Genomic DNA, 18228 nt, shown 5'->3' on the forward strand with positions numbered 1-18228 from the left:
AGATCAAATTCCTAGTGAGACCATTACTGACCTGGATATTTCTATTTTAACACTCTCTCTGCCAAATACTCCTTGTCTACAATTTTTAAAATTATTTTCATAAATCCTATTAACATTTAATGCATAACTTATTTTACTGATTTATTTATTGTGTGATTCTCTTCAGAAACATACAAATTCTGTAAGTCTAGGACTTCTGTCTTGTTCAGTCTGTTTATCTATCACTTAAATCAGTGCCTAATACCCGAAGGGCTCAATCAATATTTCTTTGATGAATAAAGTTTCCTATTGGCCCAGACAAGTTTGCCTGAGTTCAGCAAAATTCTTGCTAACACTTATGGCACAAACTAGAAAAACACAGGAATGTCATGTTTACTTGTTTTTCAGGGTCTCAGAAACACAATTTTGTACTTAGTACCCTATTGGCCTTCATTATTTTAACATACCAATATTTACATCATTTTACATCATATATAAAATTAAGATTTCTCAGTGTGAGCTCCAAAAACTCTTTTGAATTTTTACACATTATTAATCTCATCATAAATTCATATTGCCCCATGTGAAATATGTTAATTTCTGCTTTGCGCTCTGACATTATACCATTTTCAGTACTAACAATGCCCTCCTGCTTCCTCTCCACTAATATCTCTTTATAATCTTCACCTATTTAAAATGTGACTGTTTCTAGAAAGCTACAGAAACCTCTGATCCCACAGTCTTGGATTAGGTGTTCAATTTGTACAATAAACAACACTTTACCTACTTCTGGCATTTAACTTTGTAGTATACATGTTTGAAAATAAAAGCCATGAAATTAAAAGACACTTGTTCCTTGAAATAAAAATTATGACCAACCTAGACAGCATATTAAAAAGTAGAAACATTACTTTGCCAACAAAGGTCCGTCTCGTCAAAGCTATTGTTTTTCCAGTAGTCATGTATGGATGTGAGAGTTGGACCATAAAGAAAGCTGAGCACCAAAGAACTGATGCTTTTGAACTGTGGTGTTGGAGAAGACTCTTGAGAGTACGTTGGACTACAAGGAGGTCCAACCAGTCTATCTGAAAGGAAATCAGTCCTGAATATTCATTGGAAGGACTGAGGCTGAGGCTGAAATTCCAATACTTTGGCCACCTGATGCGAAGAACTGACTCACTGGAAAAGACCCTGATGCTGGGAAAGATTGAAGATGGGAGGAGAAGGGGACAACAGAGGATGAGATGGTTGGATGGCATCACCGACACAATGGACATGAGTTTGAGTAAGCTCCAGGAGTTGGTGATGGACAGGGAAGCCTGGCATGCTGCAGTCCATGGGGTGGCAAAGAGTTGGACACCATTGAACTGATACGTGCTTGATTAGTCCTTTCTTCAATGACTAACTCTAAGCCCCCTTTGAGCTTGTATCTGTTGTATCTTTAGGTTATGTCCCCATGTCAGGGACATAGGATAGCTCAGTAAATATTTGTTCATTTATATACACTAATGTCTTCATCTATCTAATTATTCTTTCGCTTTGTAAGTTAACACCTGCTTTCTCAATTTATTCTTTGCAAATGTTTCCCCAGTGGCTCAAGCAGTAAAAGAATCTGCCTGCAATGAGGGAGACCTGGGTGCGGTCACTGGGTTGGGAAGATCCCCTGGAGAAGGGAATGGCAACCCCCTCCAGTATTCTTGCCTAGAGAATTCCATGGGCAGAGGAGCCTGGCAGGTTACAGTTCATGGGGTTGCAAAGAGTCGGACACGATTGAGCAACTAACACACAGGCAATGCATATTTGTTGTTATTCTGTTACAATACTGTTAGCTCTTTGAGGGTATTCAACCTCCATAATAGACTATACTCTTTAAGCACCTAGTTGGGACTTTATGGTCTTCTGTTCCCCAAAGCACCCAAAAATCAAGGCATGCAAAAAATTTCCTTTTTGAACATTTAAGAGCTGGGACACTTGGGTCAGAGTGTCTGGATTTGAATCCTAGGTCTACATTTTACTAACAAAATGCTATTAGGCAAGTTGTATAGTATTTTATTATAAGTCTTTATTTCCTTATCTGAATAAGCTGGTGGTATAACCTAGGTGGCACAGTAGTAAAGAATCTGCCTACCAATACAATAGACACAAGACACACAAGTTCGATCCATGGGTAGGTAAGATCCCCTGGAGTAGGAAATGACAACCCACTCCAGTATTTTTGCCTGGAAATTCCATGGACAGAGGAGCCTGGTGAGCTACAGTTCATGAGATCCCAAAGAGTTGGACATGGCTGAGCATTCACACACATAACCTAACCACAGAAATGAAGGATGAAATGAGATAAATAGAAACCACTTTGAACAAATCATAGTCCAATGTTTTGTACTCTAGATGCTAAGTAATTGTTTGAGATATCCAGCTCCCATGTCCCCAGGGCATGATTGGTGATCCAGGTTATTAATACCTGACTGATTGACAATGCTATGGGGATGATGTATGTACTCCCAACAGCAATCTTCTTGACATCTTTCCAGTGCTTTATATTCCTTCCTTATTTAGCCTCACAATCTTTGAACATTCCCAAAACTTACCTTCTCTTTCCATTCTAATTCCGTAATTTCTTTGGGTTATTTGTGCCATTGAGGTACTAAGGAAATAGTGTAATGAACTAATGCTTAATACTGCATAAGCCTGTCCTAAGAGACACACTAATGTATATCAATACTAAAAATATTTGAAATACTAATTTTCCTCTTAATGAGCCTAAACATTTTATTATAGTTATACCTTAATTCCAAGTTGCACATCATTACCTTCACATATGGAAAGCAGCTGATGTTTCTAGGGCCTAATGTGTCTGTCATTTGCTTGATGACTCCTCTTTCTTACCCATTTTACACAGTAGATAGTAAGAAAATGAAAATTAGATCACTTGAGAGATATTGTGTATGGTGGTTTGATTTCATTATTTATTCAAAAATATATTTCTGATTATAATAATTAGTAGATGGTAATTCCTTGAAATTTGAATTTTGAAAATGTGAAAGGGAACAAATAAGAATGAGTCAGCCTATCACCTAAAGATAATCATTTCTGATTTAGTCCTTCCAATCTTATTTTCAACACTTGTCTTTATGTGTGTATAAGTGTAAATAACTCTTTGCCACTTCTTTCATTCCACTACATATGTGTGTTTTCCCTTGCATTAATAGTCTTTGGAAATGCCATTCCTCATAATAGTTTAGTTATATAATTATATGTTAATCATTGTATCTATCTCTATATATGTGCATCTGTGTATCTATCTGTATATTAATTTATTTCTTATATTTCTACTGCCCCACCTTATGAATAATATTGTGAGGAACATCTTTGTGACAGATACTGATCTGAGTTATTGACTCATTTAAATGAATTCTAATGGAAAAAATATATTCAATATATTTAAACAGTATGACATGTTATACTATATTATATATATTATTTAAAATCTTAGAAACTGAAGTCAGTGAGACCTATGCTTGAATCCTCATTCCAATTCATTCTACCTAGATAATGTTAGTAAAATCACTTGACCTCCCTTAGTTCTAGTAAGAATTTTTTCTTTCATTTAACTGTTTTTTTTTCCTAATACTGATGCTGCTTTACCTGCTTCCTATTAATTAATATCTAATCATTTTTAATAATTTCACTCTTTTTGAATATTTTATTTATTTTTGCCCCTGTACTTGTTTTAATGTTTCTTTTGTAATTTGCAGAAGACTGTATTTTGTTTTATTCTAAACATTTTTGTTGTCTATTTTAATTGTTATGTGTAGCCTATTTATGTGGTTATCTGTATAATTATTTGTATACTTATTGTTATTACTATCACAACTTACTGTGTTTTCTGTTATTCTTTTATATACTTCATCTTAATGAACTTCTTGTTTTTGTTTGTTTTGCTTCGATTAAGACTAAAATTAAGGTTGGATTAGCATAGTTACAGGTAGGGTTTGGTTTGGGCATTTCTTTTTTGTAGTGAAGAGTCAACTAACCTTGATTAAAATTCCTTGATTTTTCAGTATGTGTGCTGACCATTATATCACCGCTCAATGTAACTATTGATAATTGCGGTAAAAAATAATTATTAATAGTTCTTTCCATCAGATTTTGAGTTAAACTTTTATAGTCTGAATGTTTAAAATACATTTAATCCAGAGTCATAATTAGCTCAGTATGCCAGCAAATTTGGAAAACTCAGCAGTGATCACAGGACTGGAAAAGATCAGTTTTCATTCCAATCCCAAAGAAAGGCAATGACAAAGAATGTTGAAACTACCACACAACTGCACTCATCTCACACACTAGTAAAGTAATGCTCAAAATTCTCCAAGCCAGGCTTCAGCAATACGCATGAACTTCTAGATGTTCAAGCTGGTTTGAGCAAAGGCAGAGGAACCAGAGATCAAATTGCCAACATCTGCTGGATCATTGAAAAAGCAAGAGAGTTTCAGAAAAACATCTATTTCTTCTTTATTGACTGTGTCAAAGCCTTTGACTGTGTGGATCACAATAAACTGTGGAAAATTCTGAAAGAGAGGGAATACCAGACCACCTGACCTGCCTTTTGAGACATCTGTATGCAGGTCAGGAAGCAAGAGTTAGAACTGGACATGAAAAAACAGACTGGTTCCAAGTAGGAAAAGGAGTACATCAAGGCTGTATATTGTCACCTTGCTTATTTAACTTCTATGCAGAGTACATCATGAGAAACGCTGGGCTGGAAGAAGCACAAGCTGGAATCAAGATTGCTGGGAGAAATATCAGTAACCTCAGATATGCAGATGATACCACCCTTATGGCAGAAAGTGAAGAGGATCTAAAAAGCCTCTTGATGAAGGTGAAAGAGGGGAGTGAAAAAGTTGGCTTAAAACTCAGCATTCAAAACACTAAGATCATGGGATCTGGTCCCATCACTTCATGGCAAATAAATGGGGCAACAGTGGAAACAGTGGCAAATTTTATTTGGAGGGGGCTCCAAAATCACTGCAGATGGTGACTGCAGCCATGAAATTTAAAGAGGCACTTGCTCCTTGGAAGAAAAGCTATTATCAACCTAGACAGCATATTAAAAAGCAGAGACATTATTTTGCCAACAAAGGTCCATCTAGTCAAGGCTATGGTTTTTCCAGTGGTCATGTATGGATGTGAGAGTTGGACTATAAAGAAAGCTGAGTGCCAAAGAATTGATGCTTTTGAACTGTGATATTGGAGAAGAATTTTGAGAGTCCCTTGGACTGCAAGGAGATCCAACCAGTCCATCCTAAAGGAGATCAGTCCTGAGTGTTCATTGGAAGGACTGATGTTGAAGCTGAAACTCCAATTGTTTGGCCACCTGATGTGAAGAGCTGACTCATTTGAAAAGACCCTGATGCTGGGAAAGATTGAAGGCAGGAGGAGAAGGGGATGACAGAGGATTAGATGGTTGGATGACATCACTGATGCAATAGACATGAGTTTGGGTAGGCTCTGGGAGTTTATGATGGACAGGGAGGCCTGGCATGCTGCAGTCCATGGGGTTGCAAAGAGTTGGACACGGCTGAGCAACTGAACTGAAACAGATATAGATTGAATATTATTTTCCCCCAACTTGTGGACATTATTTCACTAGTGCTAACATCTAGTTTTTATTTTAAAAAAATCTGATTGTTTTTCTTTTATATATAATCTTTGCTTTTTCTCTTATAATTTTTTAAATTCATAATGCTCTATAACATTTTATTGATTGTTTCTCAGTGTGTTTTACATACCATACTCAGTCCTTGGATTTCACTTTTATCTTTAACATATAGCTTCCTTCAGTGGGAAAATTTCAATTATTATACCTTCCAATACTGCTGTTCTTTCTGACTATACATTCTCTTTATGTAATCTACTGGAATACCCAGCTCCATACTTCCCCACGTCTCAATGATCTACATGCTGTCATGATTTTATCTTTATATCTGCCATCTTGCTGAATTTCCCAGTCTTTAAATTCACTAACTCTCTTTTCAGGTTTGTCTTTTCTAAGGTATTGCCCATCTAATGAATCTTTTGTTTTCAATAATTAACATTTCAAGTTCTTGGGTTTTTTTTTTTTTAAGTCCTTTTAGATTGTTTTTGTTTTACTTATTTTTCTTTAATGAGTATTCATTTTTCATTAACTGGAATTGTGTTACTCTCACAACTTTAGGTCCAAGTTGTGAGACTGTGGATTCTATAAATGTATACCTTCATGTAAATTGCAACTTCAGGCAGCACTTGCAAGCAACTTTTGTCAGCTTCATCTTTTCAAGAAAAGAACTGGCTCATTGGAAAAGACCCTGATGCTGGGGAAGATGAAGGCAGGAGGAGAAGGGGAAGACAGAGGATGGGATGGTTGGATGTCATCACCAACTCGATGGACATGAGTTTGAGCAAGCTCCAGGATTTGGTGATGGACAGGGAAGCCTGGCGTGCTGCAGTTCATGGTGTTGCAAAGAGTTGGACATGACTGAGTGACTGAACTACACTATCAATTGTTTTAAAAATATATAAGCTTTTGTCACCCATCTGACACAAAGTTCGTGTAGTCTCTGATACCCTACAGAAGTGAAATAACTAGGGCTTGCTCCTAAACCCATAGCTCAGAAGCCTGTGCTTTTATTCGTAGACTCTATGTTACTATTCTATTTTTCTGTAATGTGTATCCTTTTTATATGTTATTATTCTTTGAGATCTTGTACATATCCAACTTTATGAAACATTCTTTTTATTTATTTGTTCTAGTCTATTTCCTTTCTTTTTCTTCTTTTCTATGTATTAACCTATGAAAGTGTGATAACACATTTTTAGGAGACTTAAAAATTACAGAACAAAATTACATATAGATTCAGTATATTGTTCAGTTGCTCAGTTGTTTCTGACTCTTTGTGAATACATGGACTGCAGAACACCAGGCTTCCCTGTCCTTCACCATTTCTCGGAGTTTGCTCAAACTCATGTCCACTGAGTAGATGATACCATCCAACCATCTCATCCTCTGTTGCCCTCTGTTCCTCCTGCCTTCAGTCTTTCCCATCATCAGGGTCTTTTCTAAAGAGTTAGCTCTTCTCATCAGGTGGCCAAAGTATTGGAGCTTTAGCTTCAGCATCAGTCCTTTCAGTGAGTATTCAGGGTCGATTTCCTTTACAATTGACTGATTTGATCTCCTTACAATTCAGAGTACTCTCAAGAGTCTTCTCCAATAGCACATTTCAAAAGCATCAGTTCTTCATTGCTCAGCCTTCTTTATGGACCAACTCTCACACCATACCTGAATACTGAAAAAACCATGGCTTTGACTTATACAGACCATTGTTGGCAAAATGATGTCTCTCTCTCTCTCTCTTTTTTAAAATGTGCTGTCGAGATGTGTCATTGATTTTCCTCCAAGGAGCAAGTGTCTTTTCATTTCATGGCTGCCATCACCATCTGTAGTGATTTGGAGCCCAAGAAAATAAAGTCCATCACTGTTTCCATTTTTTCCCCATCTATTTGCCATGAAGTGATGGGACCACATGCCATGGTCTTAGGTTTTAAATGTTGAGTTTTAAGCCACCTTTTTCACTCTCCTCTTTCACCTTCATCAAGAGGCTCTTTAGTTCCTCTTGACTTTCTGCCTTAAGGGTGGTATCATCTGCATATCTGAGGTTTTTGATATTTCTCCCAGCAATCTTGATTCCAACTTGTCCTTTATCCAGTCTAGCATTTCTCATATAAGTGAAATGATATATGATATTCACTTATATACTCTGCATATAAGTAAAATAAGCAGGGTGACAATAAACAACTTTGACGTACTCCTTTTCCAATTTGGAACCAGTTCATTGTTCTGTGTCTGGTTCTAACTGTTGCTTTTTGACCTGCATATAGGTTTCCCAGGAGGCAGATAAGGTGGTCTGGTATTTCCATCTCTTGAAGAGTTTTCCAGTTTGTTGTGATACTCACAGTCAAAGCTTTAGCATAGTCAATGAAGCAGAAGTAGATGTTTTTCTAGAACTCTCTTGCTTTTTCTGTGATCCAACAGACATTGGCAATTTGATCTCTGGTTCCTCTGCCTTTTCTAAATCCAGCTTGAATATCTGGAAGTTCTTGGTTCACATACTGTTAAAGCCTAACTTGGAAAACTTTCAGCGTTATCTTGCTAGCATGTGAAATGAGTGCAATTGTGCAATAGTTTGAACATTCTTTGCACTGCACTTCTTTGGGATTGAAATGAAAACTGACTTTTTCCAGTCCTGTGGCCACTGGTGAGTTTTCCAAATTTGCTGGCATATTCAGTGCAGCACTTTCATAGCATCATCTTTTAGGATTTGAAATAGCTCATCTGGAATTCTGGAGAAGGCAATGACACCCCACTCCAGTACTCTTGCATGGAAAATCCCATGGACAGAGGAGCCTGGTGGGCTGCAATCCATGGAGTCGCTAAGAGTCGGACACGACTGAGCAACTTCACTTTCACTTTTCACTTTCATGCGTTGGAGAAGGAAATGGCAACCCACTCCAGTGTTCTTGCCTGGAGGATCCCAGGGACAGGGGAGCCTGATGGGCTGCTATCTATGGGGTCGCACAGAGTCGGATACTACTGAAGCGACTTAGCAGCAGCAGCAACTGGAATTCTGTCAACTTCATTAGCTTTGCTCATAGTAATGCTTCCTAAGGACCGCTTGACATCACACTCTAAAATGTTTGGCTCTAGGTGAGTGGTGACATCATCATGGTTATTTTGGTCATTAAGATATTTTTTGTATAGTTCCTCTGTATATTCTTGCCACCTCTCCTTAATATCTTCTGCTTCTGTTAGGTCCATACCATTTCTGTCCTTTATTGTACCCATCTTTGCATGAAATGTCTCCTTTGTATGCCTAATTTTCTTGAAGAGATCTCTAGTCTTTCCCATTCTGTTGTTTTCCTCTATTTCTTCACATTGTTCACTTAGGAAGGCTTTCTTATCTCTCCTTGCTATTCTTTGGAACTCTTCATTCAGTTGGGTATATCTTTCCTTTTCTCCTTTGCATTTCGCTTCTCTTCTCTCAGCTATTTGTAATGCCTCCTCAGACAACCATTTTGTCTTTTTGCATTTCTTTTTCTTAGAGATATTTTGACCACTCCTCCTGTACAGTGTCAGAAACTTCCATCCATGTTTCTTCCGGCACGCTTTCTATCAGATCTAATCCTTTGGATCTATTTATCACTTCCACTATAATCATAAGGGTTTTGATTTAAGTCATATCTGAATGGTCTAGTGGTTTTCCCTACTTTCTTCAATTTAGCTCTGAATTCGGCAATAAGGAGTTCATGATCTGAGCCACAGTCAGCTTCCTGGTCTTGTTTTTGCTGACTATATAGAGCTTTTCCTGCTTCGGCTGCAAAGAATATAATCAATCTGATTTTGGTATTGACCGTCTGATTATGCCCATGCGTAGAGTCATCTCTTGTGTTGTTGGAAGAGGGTGTTTGCCACAACCAGTGCCTTCTCTTGGCAAAACTCTGTTAGCCTTTGCCCTGGTTCATTTTGTACTCCAAGGCCAAAATTGCCTGTTACTCCAGGTTTCTCTTGACTTCCTACTTTTGTATTCCAGTCCCCTATGATGAAAAAAACTTCTTTTTTTGGTGTTAGCTCTAGAAGCTCTTGTAGGTCTTCATAGAACTCTTCAACTTAGCTTCTTTACCGTTAGTGCTTGGGGCACAGACTTTGATTACTGTGATATTGAATGTTTTGCCTTGGAAATGAACAAAGTTCATTCTGTCATTTTTGAGCTTGCACCAAAGTACTGCATTTCAGACTCTTTTGTTGACTATGATGGCTACTCCATTTCTTCTGTGGTATTCTTGTCCACATAGTAGATATAATGGCTGTCTGAATTAAATTCGCCCATTCTGGTCCATTTTAGTTTACTGATTCCTAAAATATCAATGTTCCCTCTCACCATCTCCTGTTTGACCACTTCCAATTTACCTTGATTCATGGACCTAACATTCCAGATTCCTATCCAATATTGTTCTTTATAGCATCAGACTTTACATTTATAAGCAGCACATCCACAACTGGGTGTGTTTCCATTTTGGCTCAGCTTCTTCATTCCTTCTGCAGCTATTTTTCCACTCTTCTCCCATGGCATATTGGGCACCTACTCAGGAATTCCTATTTCAGTGTCATATCATTTTGCCTTTTCATACTCTTCATGGGGCTTCCCTGATAGCTCAGTTGATAAACAGTCCACCTGCAGTGCTGGAGACCCCAGTTCAATTCCTGGGTTGGGAAGATTTGCTGCAGAAGCGATAGGCTACTCACTCCAGTATTCTTGGGCTTCCCTTGTGGCTCAGTTGGTAAAGAATCTGCCTGCAGTGTGGGAGACCTGGGTTCAATTCCTGGGTTAGGAAGATACCCTGGAGAAGGGAAAGCCTATCCACTCCAATATTCTGATCTGGAGAATTCCATGGACTGCATAGTCCATGGGGGTCACATTCTTCATGGTGTTCTCAAGGCAAGAATGCTGAAGTGGTTTGCCATTCCCTTCTCTGGTGGACAACATTTTGTCAGAACTCTCCACCATGACCCATCCGTCTTGGATGGCTCTGCATGGCATGGCTCATAGTTTCATTGAGACAAGGCTGTGATGCATCTGATTAGTTTTGTTAGTTTCCTGTAATTGTGGTTTTCATTCTGGCTGCCCTCTAGAGAGGCAAAATGATGGGGGGTTGCCAGGGGTTTGGATGGATGGATGAGTGCAAAGAATACTTAGACAGGAAAAATACTCTGATGATACCATTGTGAAGGGTATATGTCATTGTAAAGTTGTCTAAACTCATAGAATGTGCAACACTAGGAGTGAATTGTAATGTAAAAGTAGGAATTTGAGGTGATTATAATGTGTCAATATTGGTTCATCAAATGTAACAAATGTGCCACTCCAGTGGAGAAGTTGTAAGTGGGGGAGGCTAAGTGGAGGCAGGAGATAAATAAAAATTTATCTATTTTCCCTTTAATTTTGCTATGAGCCAAAACTACCTTTAAAAAATAAAGTCTTAAGAAATATATAGAGCAATTTTTTTATAAACATATCTCCCTATTCAATCACTGTACCATATCTGTTGTATACTTTCAAGAAGTTTAATGACAGTTTAGCATAAACTTACATTGTTTCTCTAATTGCTATTTTGTGGATCAGATGGTAAAAAAATCTGCCTGCAATGATGGAGACCTGGGTTTGAATCCTGGGTCGGGAAAATCCCCAGGAGGAGGGGGTGGCAACCCACTCCAGTATTCTTGCCTGGAGAATCCCCATGGACAGAGGAGCCTGGCGGGCTACAGTCCATGGAGTCACAAAGAGTCGGACACCACTGAGCAACTAAGCACAGTATATCACAGTAATTCATCTCGGTTATTTATTTATACATCTGCAGTTATTTGCAAATCATTTACAAAACATTTGCAAAACATTTACTAGGTGCTTTTCAAGATCATGGGAACGTATTGTTAAGCCAAAGTACCTATTCTTAAAGAGCTTATAACACTCTCATGTGTACATAGTTGATACATAATCATTAATTTAATTTTCTATTATTTTGCATAACTCTCAGAAGAGAATAATTACATATATTGTGTTATTCAGCCTTGAAGAAACTTGCAAAAGAAGTAATGTCATAGACCTAAAAATATTTTCCTTCTTTAGATGTTCTGACATTCACTCCAAATAAAGATGGTAAAAATAAAGATATATATATACATGTTTTATATATACATATATATGAGAATATATATAAAAATAGTGAGTTGAACCAACAGAATTTTTAATTTGATTTAGCTGGCTTATCAGAAAGGAGGTTCAAAGTGCAATCAAATTAGACCTCTGTTTCTATAATAAATTAAGAGTCTATGTTTTTCTTCTTGATATAATATAAATATATAAGGAATTTCATATAAAATAGTTTATTACTCTATGGTATTTCTTATACTACCTGAAAAATATCCTCCTAACCCAAACTTACAGTAATGCCCAAACTTGTAAAATCTATTTTTGGAAATTATATAAAGCCATAAGATATGTTTATATGAAGAAATACTATGGATTTATGAAAATAGTTTAATTATTCATTTAACCTATAAATTACTTCATTAGCTAATTTTTGCTTTTTCTTTGTTTTACAATATATAAATATGTTTAGAGCCATCTGTGCTGAGCAATAGCTGTTCAGTCTGCTTTTCTTCCTGACACTGTTGGTAACAAGTTTGCATAAAAGGCGCCTCTAGCAGTTTTCAGGATCCACAACAGCACAAGATTTATTTCTTCTAAATTAGATTATTATAAAATTCACGTGTTTCCATTTTTTAATAAGTAACCTTAAAAGTTTCAAAAGTATGAACACCTTTGTGATTCTTGATATGTACAGCTAAATATTTCTCCAGTATATTTTCAGCAGCCTAGGTAAAGCTAGTTTGATTTTATACTGTTATACTCTAACTTATTAACCTCACATCTATATGGATTTTCTCACTAGGATCTTTAAGTTGGAGTTGACAAAGCTTAATAGGGGCATTTAGGAGTCATGGCTATTCATTTTAATCTCAACTGTATCCTTTGTCCATTTTCTAAATTTTACTTGCTTCATTTTACTATTTGAGTCTATAATCCCAAAACTAATAAATACACACATACACACACACAAAATAAAACACTATTGTATTTTTCTGAGCTTCTGCTCATTACCATATTTTGAGAAACAAAAGTCCGTTAAAGTTTCACATGGTCAACACTGATTACTCTACTCCTCTTATATTCATTTATTCTATAAATCAAAATCAAATCCCAAATGTCACAGGAACTAAACCAGGTGCTGGAGATTCAGTGTCGTATAAATAACCATCTGCCTGAATCTGATCTTCTTTGAGAGCTTTCAATGCAGCCATCTTTATTACCTTTCCTTCTCAGTATCAGCACTGGTACCAGTGACATAACCAGAATTACATTTTAAAGAATTTTCCAAAATTCTTTGAGTTTATACTTTCTTTAGGATGGTCACAATTCCTACCTCCCTGAACAAAAAACATTTTCTTTGAAATCTTTGTTTCTTAGTTAGGTTAATTGCCTAACTGTAGCTAGTCTTTGTTTTATTATCTGACATAAATTATAGATAAAATATTTGTTTTTACACTAGGTTGTCAACTAAACCCTTTTCCACACTCCCTGTCTTCATTTACCTCAAAACTCACAGTGTGTGGTTTGGATTAGTAATAATTTAGTGTCTTCTTTTGACCTATAGAAGGAGAAAGGCAGATGATTCCAGTTCACCTGAGATTGCGTGAGAAGGAATACAGAATCTTGATATTCCAACTTTTTTGTTCTGGATTCTCTGCATCTTTTATCTCTTCCTTTTGTCTAGCTGATTCAGAACTATTACGGTTAGAAGCAATATTACCTTAAGGCTGGTGTGAAAGTTCAGTAAAAAAGTCGAGTCTGACTGTCCGCGATCCCATGGACTATAGCACACCAGCCTTCCCTGTCCTTCACTATCTCCTGGAGTTTGCTTAAACTCATGTCCATTGAGTCAGTGATGCCATCCAACCATCTCATGTTCTGTCGCCCACTTCTCCTCCGGCCTGCAATCCTCTGACAAAACATGACCCACTGGAGAAGAGAAGGGCAAACCACTCCAGGATTCTTGGCCTCCAGAACCTCATCAACAGTGTGAAAGTAATTTAAAACTTCTGGGTAAACACCCATGAGGCATTTGTCATCTATTGGGTTAATTTTTTTTTTTTTTAATTTCTCTATGCCCCAGGCACTCCGAGAGGCACTACATTACCTCTCTTCTAACTGAAAGTGTAGTTACCAAGTGTCTCCTGGTTATCAAATCTGAATGCAAACTTGTACCACTTTACAAGTTATTCTGTTTTTTCATAATGCAAATTTTGTCATGAATTTTAAGTTCCTTGGTAAATGGAAAAGTTTGGCTAAATGATGTTATTCAAAATTGTTTAAAATAATGAATCTATTTTTATCAATAAATTATTTAGCACAGCATTTAGTTCATTAAAAACCCTTAATAAGTATTGACTATTATTTTAATTTTATCAAAATGTTCTAAATGTGTTGACAGCAGTAAAAATGAAATATGAAAATACTAAAAGCATTTAAATAATTTATTTTTATATTTAGTATAGTTTCTAAAATTTTAATATTCAATGGTATAAGGCACATTTTATGATTTTCTTTGTGTCATAAAATCTAGAGAAGAAAAGGTCATGAAGTCTATAACCTGACTTTGAGAAGAAGTTTCTCCAAATTAAATTCTGATTAAAATTTATTCTGTACTCAAAGTTGAAAAAAAATTCCATTCTGTGACTTGTAAAAGGTGTTTGAAAGCCCTTATATCTGGAAAGAGTTCTTTATAATTTTTAACATTTAATATTCCATGTAATCCTGATAACTATTCTTTTCTAAAAATTAAATTCATTGATTCTTCACAGTTCTTACATGTTTACATATTTGAAAACATTCCAAGTTCCTTGTGTTCTTTTTAAGTCACAAAAAGGATTAAGTATTCCATTTATTAGATTGAGGGTAAAAGATTGTTATACCGCATTGTGAGTGATAACAGTTACAGAATTTTAAAACTAATTGCATTTGCTACATTGCTGGAATGTTTAGGGAACATTTGACTTGGATTCTAATACAGTATGCACATTTTTTACAGAAAGGGTAGAAATCAAGGAGTAAATGAGGAATAAGTATGTGAGCTAGTTCAAAATAATGAGAGAAATTATATATTGATCAAGTTATTTGACATTTTAGAATATCTAGAAAGAAAATAATGAAGGAATGATTTTTGACTAGGCATTAAAAAATTATTTCTAATAATTTTGTCTAACAGACCACAATAGGCACAGCTTCCTTGCCATCAATTTTACATGGTTCCAGTGATCTACCCACTATGATAAAAATTATTCTTTCCTGTCCAGTTGTTTTCCTACCTCTGTTTTTATTTTTATTCTGAGATATAAATTGTCAGTACTAACTAGTTACAAGCATGTGAAGGGAGTGTGCATTTAGTGCAATTTTTTTACATGTATAGGTAGCTTTTATATGTAAATCACATGTCATACATGAGATATGTGTATATATAGACAAACTGCATGCACGTGCATGTGTGTAGTTGTTTTATTACATCTTCTAATATAATTAAAATCATCAAAATGATTTCCTGAGAATCATCTTCCAAAATGTGATATAGGATTTTACATATATAGATTTTCACTTTATAATGCTTTTATGTCGAAGACAAAGGTATAATGAATACTTTTTAGTTTAGAGGAATGTATTCTTGTGGATTTAATAAAATGGTAATAGAAAATCTTTTCTTTTGGTCTGAGTTTTTATATATATTTTGAGAGAAGTATCATGTATGTGTGTATATATATAAAACTTCTTTTTCAATACTTTAAAGGGTCACATGATAGCATCCTGTGATGCCTGTGGAGTTACAAAGCTGTGGGATTTTCGGAAGCTCCTACCCATGGTGTCCATTGATGTAGGTCCAAGCCCGGGCAATGAGGTGACCTTTGATTCATCAGGTAGGATCTTTTTTGTTTAACATTTTGACCAAGTTGACAACTTTAATATTTGTCCTGAAAGTATTTTCTATTGCCATTTTAATTTTTTGCATTTCCTTCTATGTAAATTTCTGTCCTTAATATTATACTAAAATATATTACACTGTTATAATCATCATATTATATATCATATCACATATATATAATGAAAGCATTGCATTTATTACATGCATGAAAAAAAGGATAATAGAGAAGGTAAGTGTGTGCTCATTTAAATCACTCAAGTTCCTAGTAGCATCATGCAAAATTTGGAGTCTGCATGCCTTGGAATCACCATCCAATGCAAGAAAATCAAGTTTTTTGAAGGCAAATGGCTAAAAGTAGGGAAGAACAAACCTTTGACAAGAGTAAAATTATTTTAGTCTATAATAAATGCGTAATATCTCATAGTCTCTAGATTTTACAATTAAATTTAAATATGTATTCATTTTGCTGCAATTATGTCCAAAAATAATTGTTTTAACTGGTAATAATTATAGTATATTATCGTGTTTAGCGTTTTTCTGCAATAAGATGAATGTTATCAATAAGAAAATATTTTATCCTTGCTGATGATCAATAGTGTAGCAACTGATATTAACAGTCACACAATGATTCCACTTGTACATTTAAAATGTTAAAATTACAATTACAACTCTATCTTTAATAATATCCTATGCTAAATAATGTATATCTGTTATTGATTGATATAGCTTACCTTTGCTATTATAATACATGTTATAAACTTTTTTAAGTTTTGAGATGTTAAAACTTTTGTTATTTATTGGCAGTCACTCAAAGTGGTAGAGATAGTGATTTTAGATGAAGAAATAGAGATTGAATATATATAATGGAAATAATATTCTATTTAAATATAGTCCAGAAAGTATGAATATACTCAGCAGTTCTAGAGCCATAAGATAATTGTGTGTTCCATGGAACTGGTTTCATGATATTGCCATCACATATCTGAAATTCAGAATTCAGTAAGTTTGTCTTCTTAATAAATCTTAAGTTGTGTTCCCATTGCAGACTGGTATATGAGCCACACTAATAACAATGACTTCCTTAAAAATATTTTAGTAATGTTCTTGACATTAAGACTTTTATGCTTTGCTAGAATTGAAACAGAAAACACTGTACAGGATAAAATATCCTAACTATGAGAATTTAATTTTTTAATGTGAAGGCTCATTAGTATTATAATAATTTATACTTTACAATATATAGAATATACATTGACATCATAAATCTAAAGGAGTTTCAACTTGTTTTTTATAAACATTTTCAAATCAATAAATCTCCTTTATTATCTTGAAATAGCATCCAAGTATTCAGGTCCTTGAGTTTTGAATTCTGAAATTTCAAAGCTTTTGTCTGTACTTTCTAATAATAGAAAAACAGATGTTTTGGAAAGCTGTACAACTAACACTAGATATATATTTTACTGTCATAATATTAAATATGTTTTCACTGCCTTTTACTGTCCTTATCATCCATCCTCAAATTTCTTTTCCGTATATTGTCAGGCAAACCTTATTTTAAATAAATGTCAGTTCTATCTTACTGTCATGCAAGTCTTGAAGCCCCTGGTACAACAAATCTATTTTTTCTCTCCATTACTGCTATATATTTGATAGTACACTAATATTAAGAAAACTGTCAAAATCAAGGATGGAACAATGAGAAACATAAAGAGTGTAAACCAGGGACCCTATTAATGAAAACACTTCATCAGTTTGAAGAAATATAATTTCAACTTGACCTTTCCATTCCTTTGACCATTTCTTCAAGGAACATGATATAATTAATTTTAATTCTAGTGTTTGAGAAATTAATGTCTTTTTCTCATTGAATAATGAGAAATGTGTGCTTTGGTGGAGAAGAAGTCTTAAGTCACTCATCATTTTAAAAGTATGAAATACATTAAGAGTTGAAGGAATTTGGGAAGAGCAAAGACAAGGTCTAATGAGGATCTGAACAGAGAGATGAAAATCACAAAGTTAAATACCAGAAATTATGTTCATTTCAAGAGAGTAAAGAAAAGTGAAGTCAAGAGCAAAACAAAATTGAAATAAGGACAGGAACATGTAGATCTCTTCTCATCTGCATTTATTCAGGAAAAGATCATTTTAAAAGTATAAAAAGATGTCATGAGGATATTTGGACTATGAAAATAATATCAAATATAACATAATAAGCTCAGAATACACATTCATTTGACATACTTTATTTATTCCCAGTGGGAAGCCAATGCAAGCTTACCTCCTTGGACCTGAGGAAAGGTCATTGATAATACATATGCAGTATCATCATAATATCATATAACATATGCGGAAGTACTGATAGTATTCTGTTTGAGAAATTTAATATAAGGAATGTGCAAGTAGTTTTCAGATATCCTAAATAATAAACACAGAAACAAAAATTTTCTCCTCATATTTCATGTCTCTAAATCAGTTTAATTGAAGGGCATCTTGAAATTTTGAGGTGTGCTGCTTAAACAGAGCTGTCTCTATACACAATGGCTTGTCTTTATAAATAAGGGATTTCTTCACTGCAAATCCAACACAGGATACACAGGATATTTGAGTAGAGATCATTAAAGACTGAAA

General features: G+C 35.1%; 1 protein-coding gene across 2 annotated transcripts in view; it reads left to right on the forward strand.

Annotated features, from left to right (window-relative positions):
* LOC129646728 (sperm-associated antigen 16 protein-like) overlaps positions 1 to 18228 on the forward strand; it is a 540055-nt gene that overhangs the window by 321319 nt on the left and 200508 nt on the right. For both annotated transcript variants that reach the window (XM_055573380.1, XM_055573381.1), the window contains exon 6: positions 15469 to 15595. In XM_055573380.1, coding sequence (XP_055429355.1) covers positions 15469 to 15595 — 127 coding nt within the window. The remainder of the gene's footprint in view (positions 1 to 15468; positions 15596 to 18228) is intronic.

This window comes from Bubalus kerabau, chromosome 3 (assembly GCF_029407905.1).
Source record: "Bubalus kerabau isolate K-KA32 ecotype Philippines breed swamp buffalo chromosome 3, PCC_UOA_SB_1v2, whole genome shotgun sequence".
NCBI lineage: Eukaryota > Metazoa > Chordata > Mammalia > Artiodactyla > Bovidae > Bubalus > Bubalus kerabau.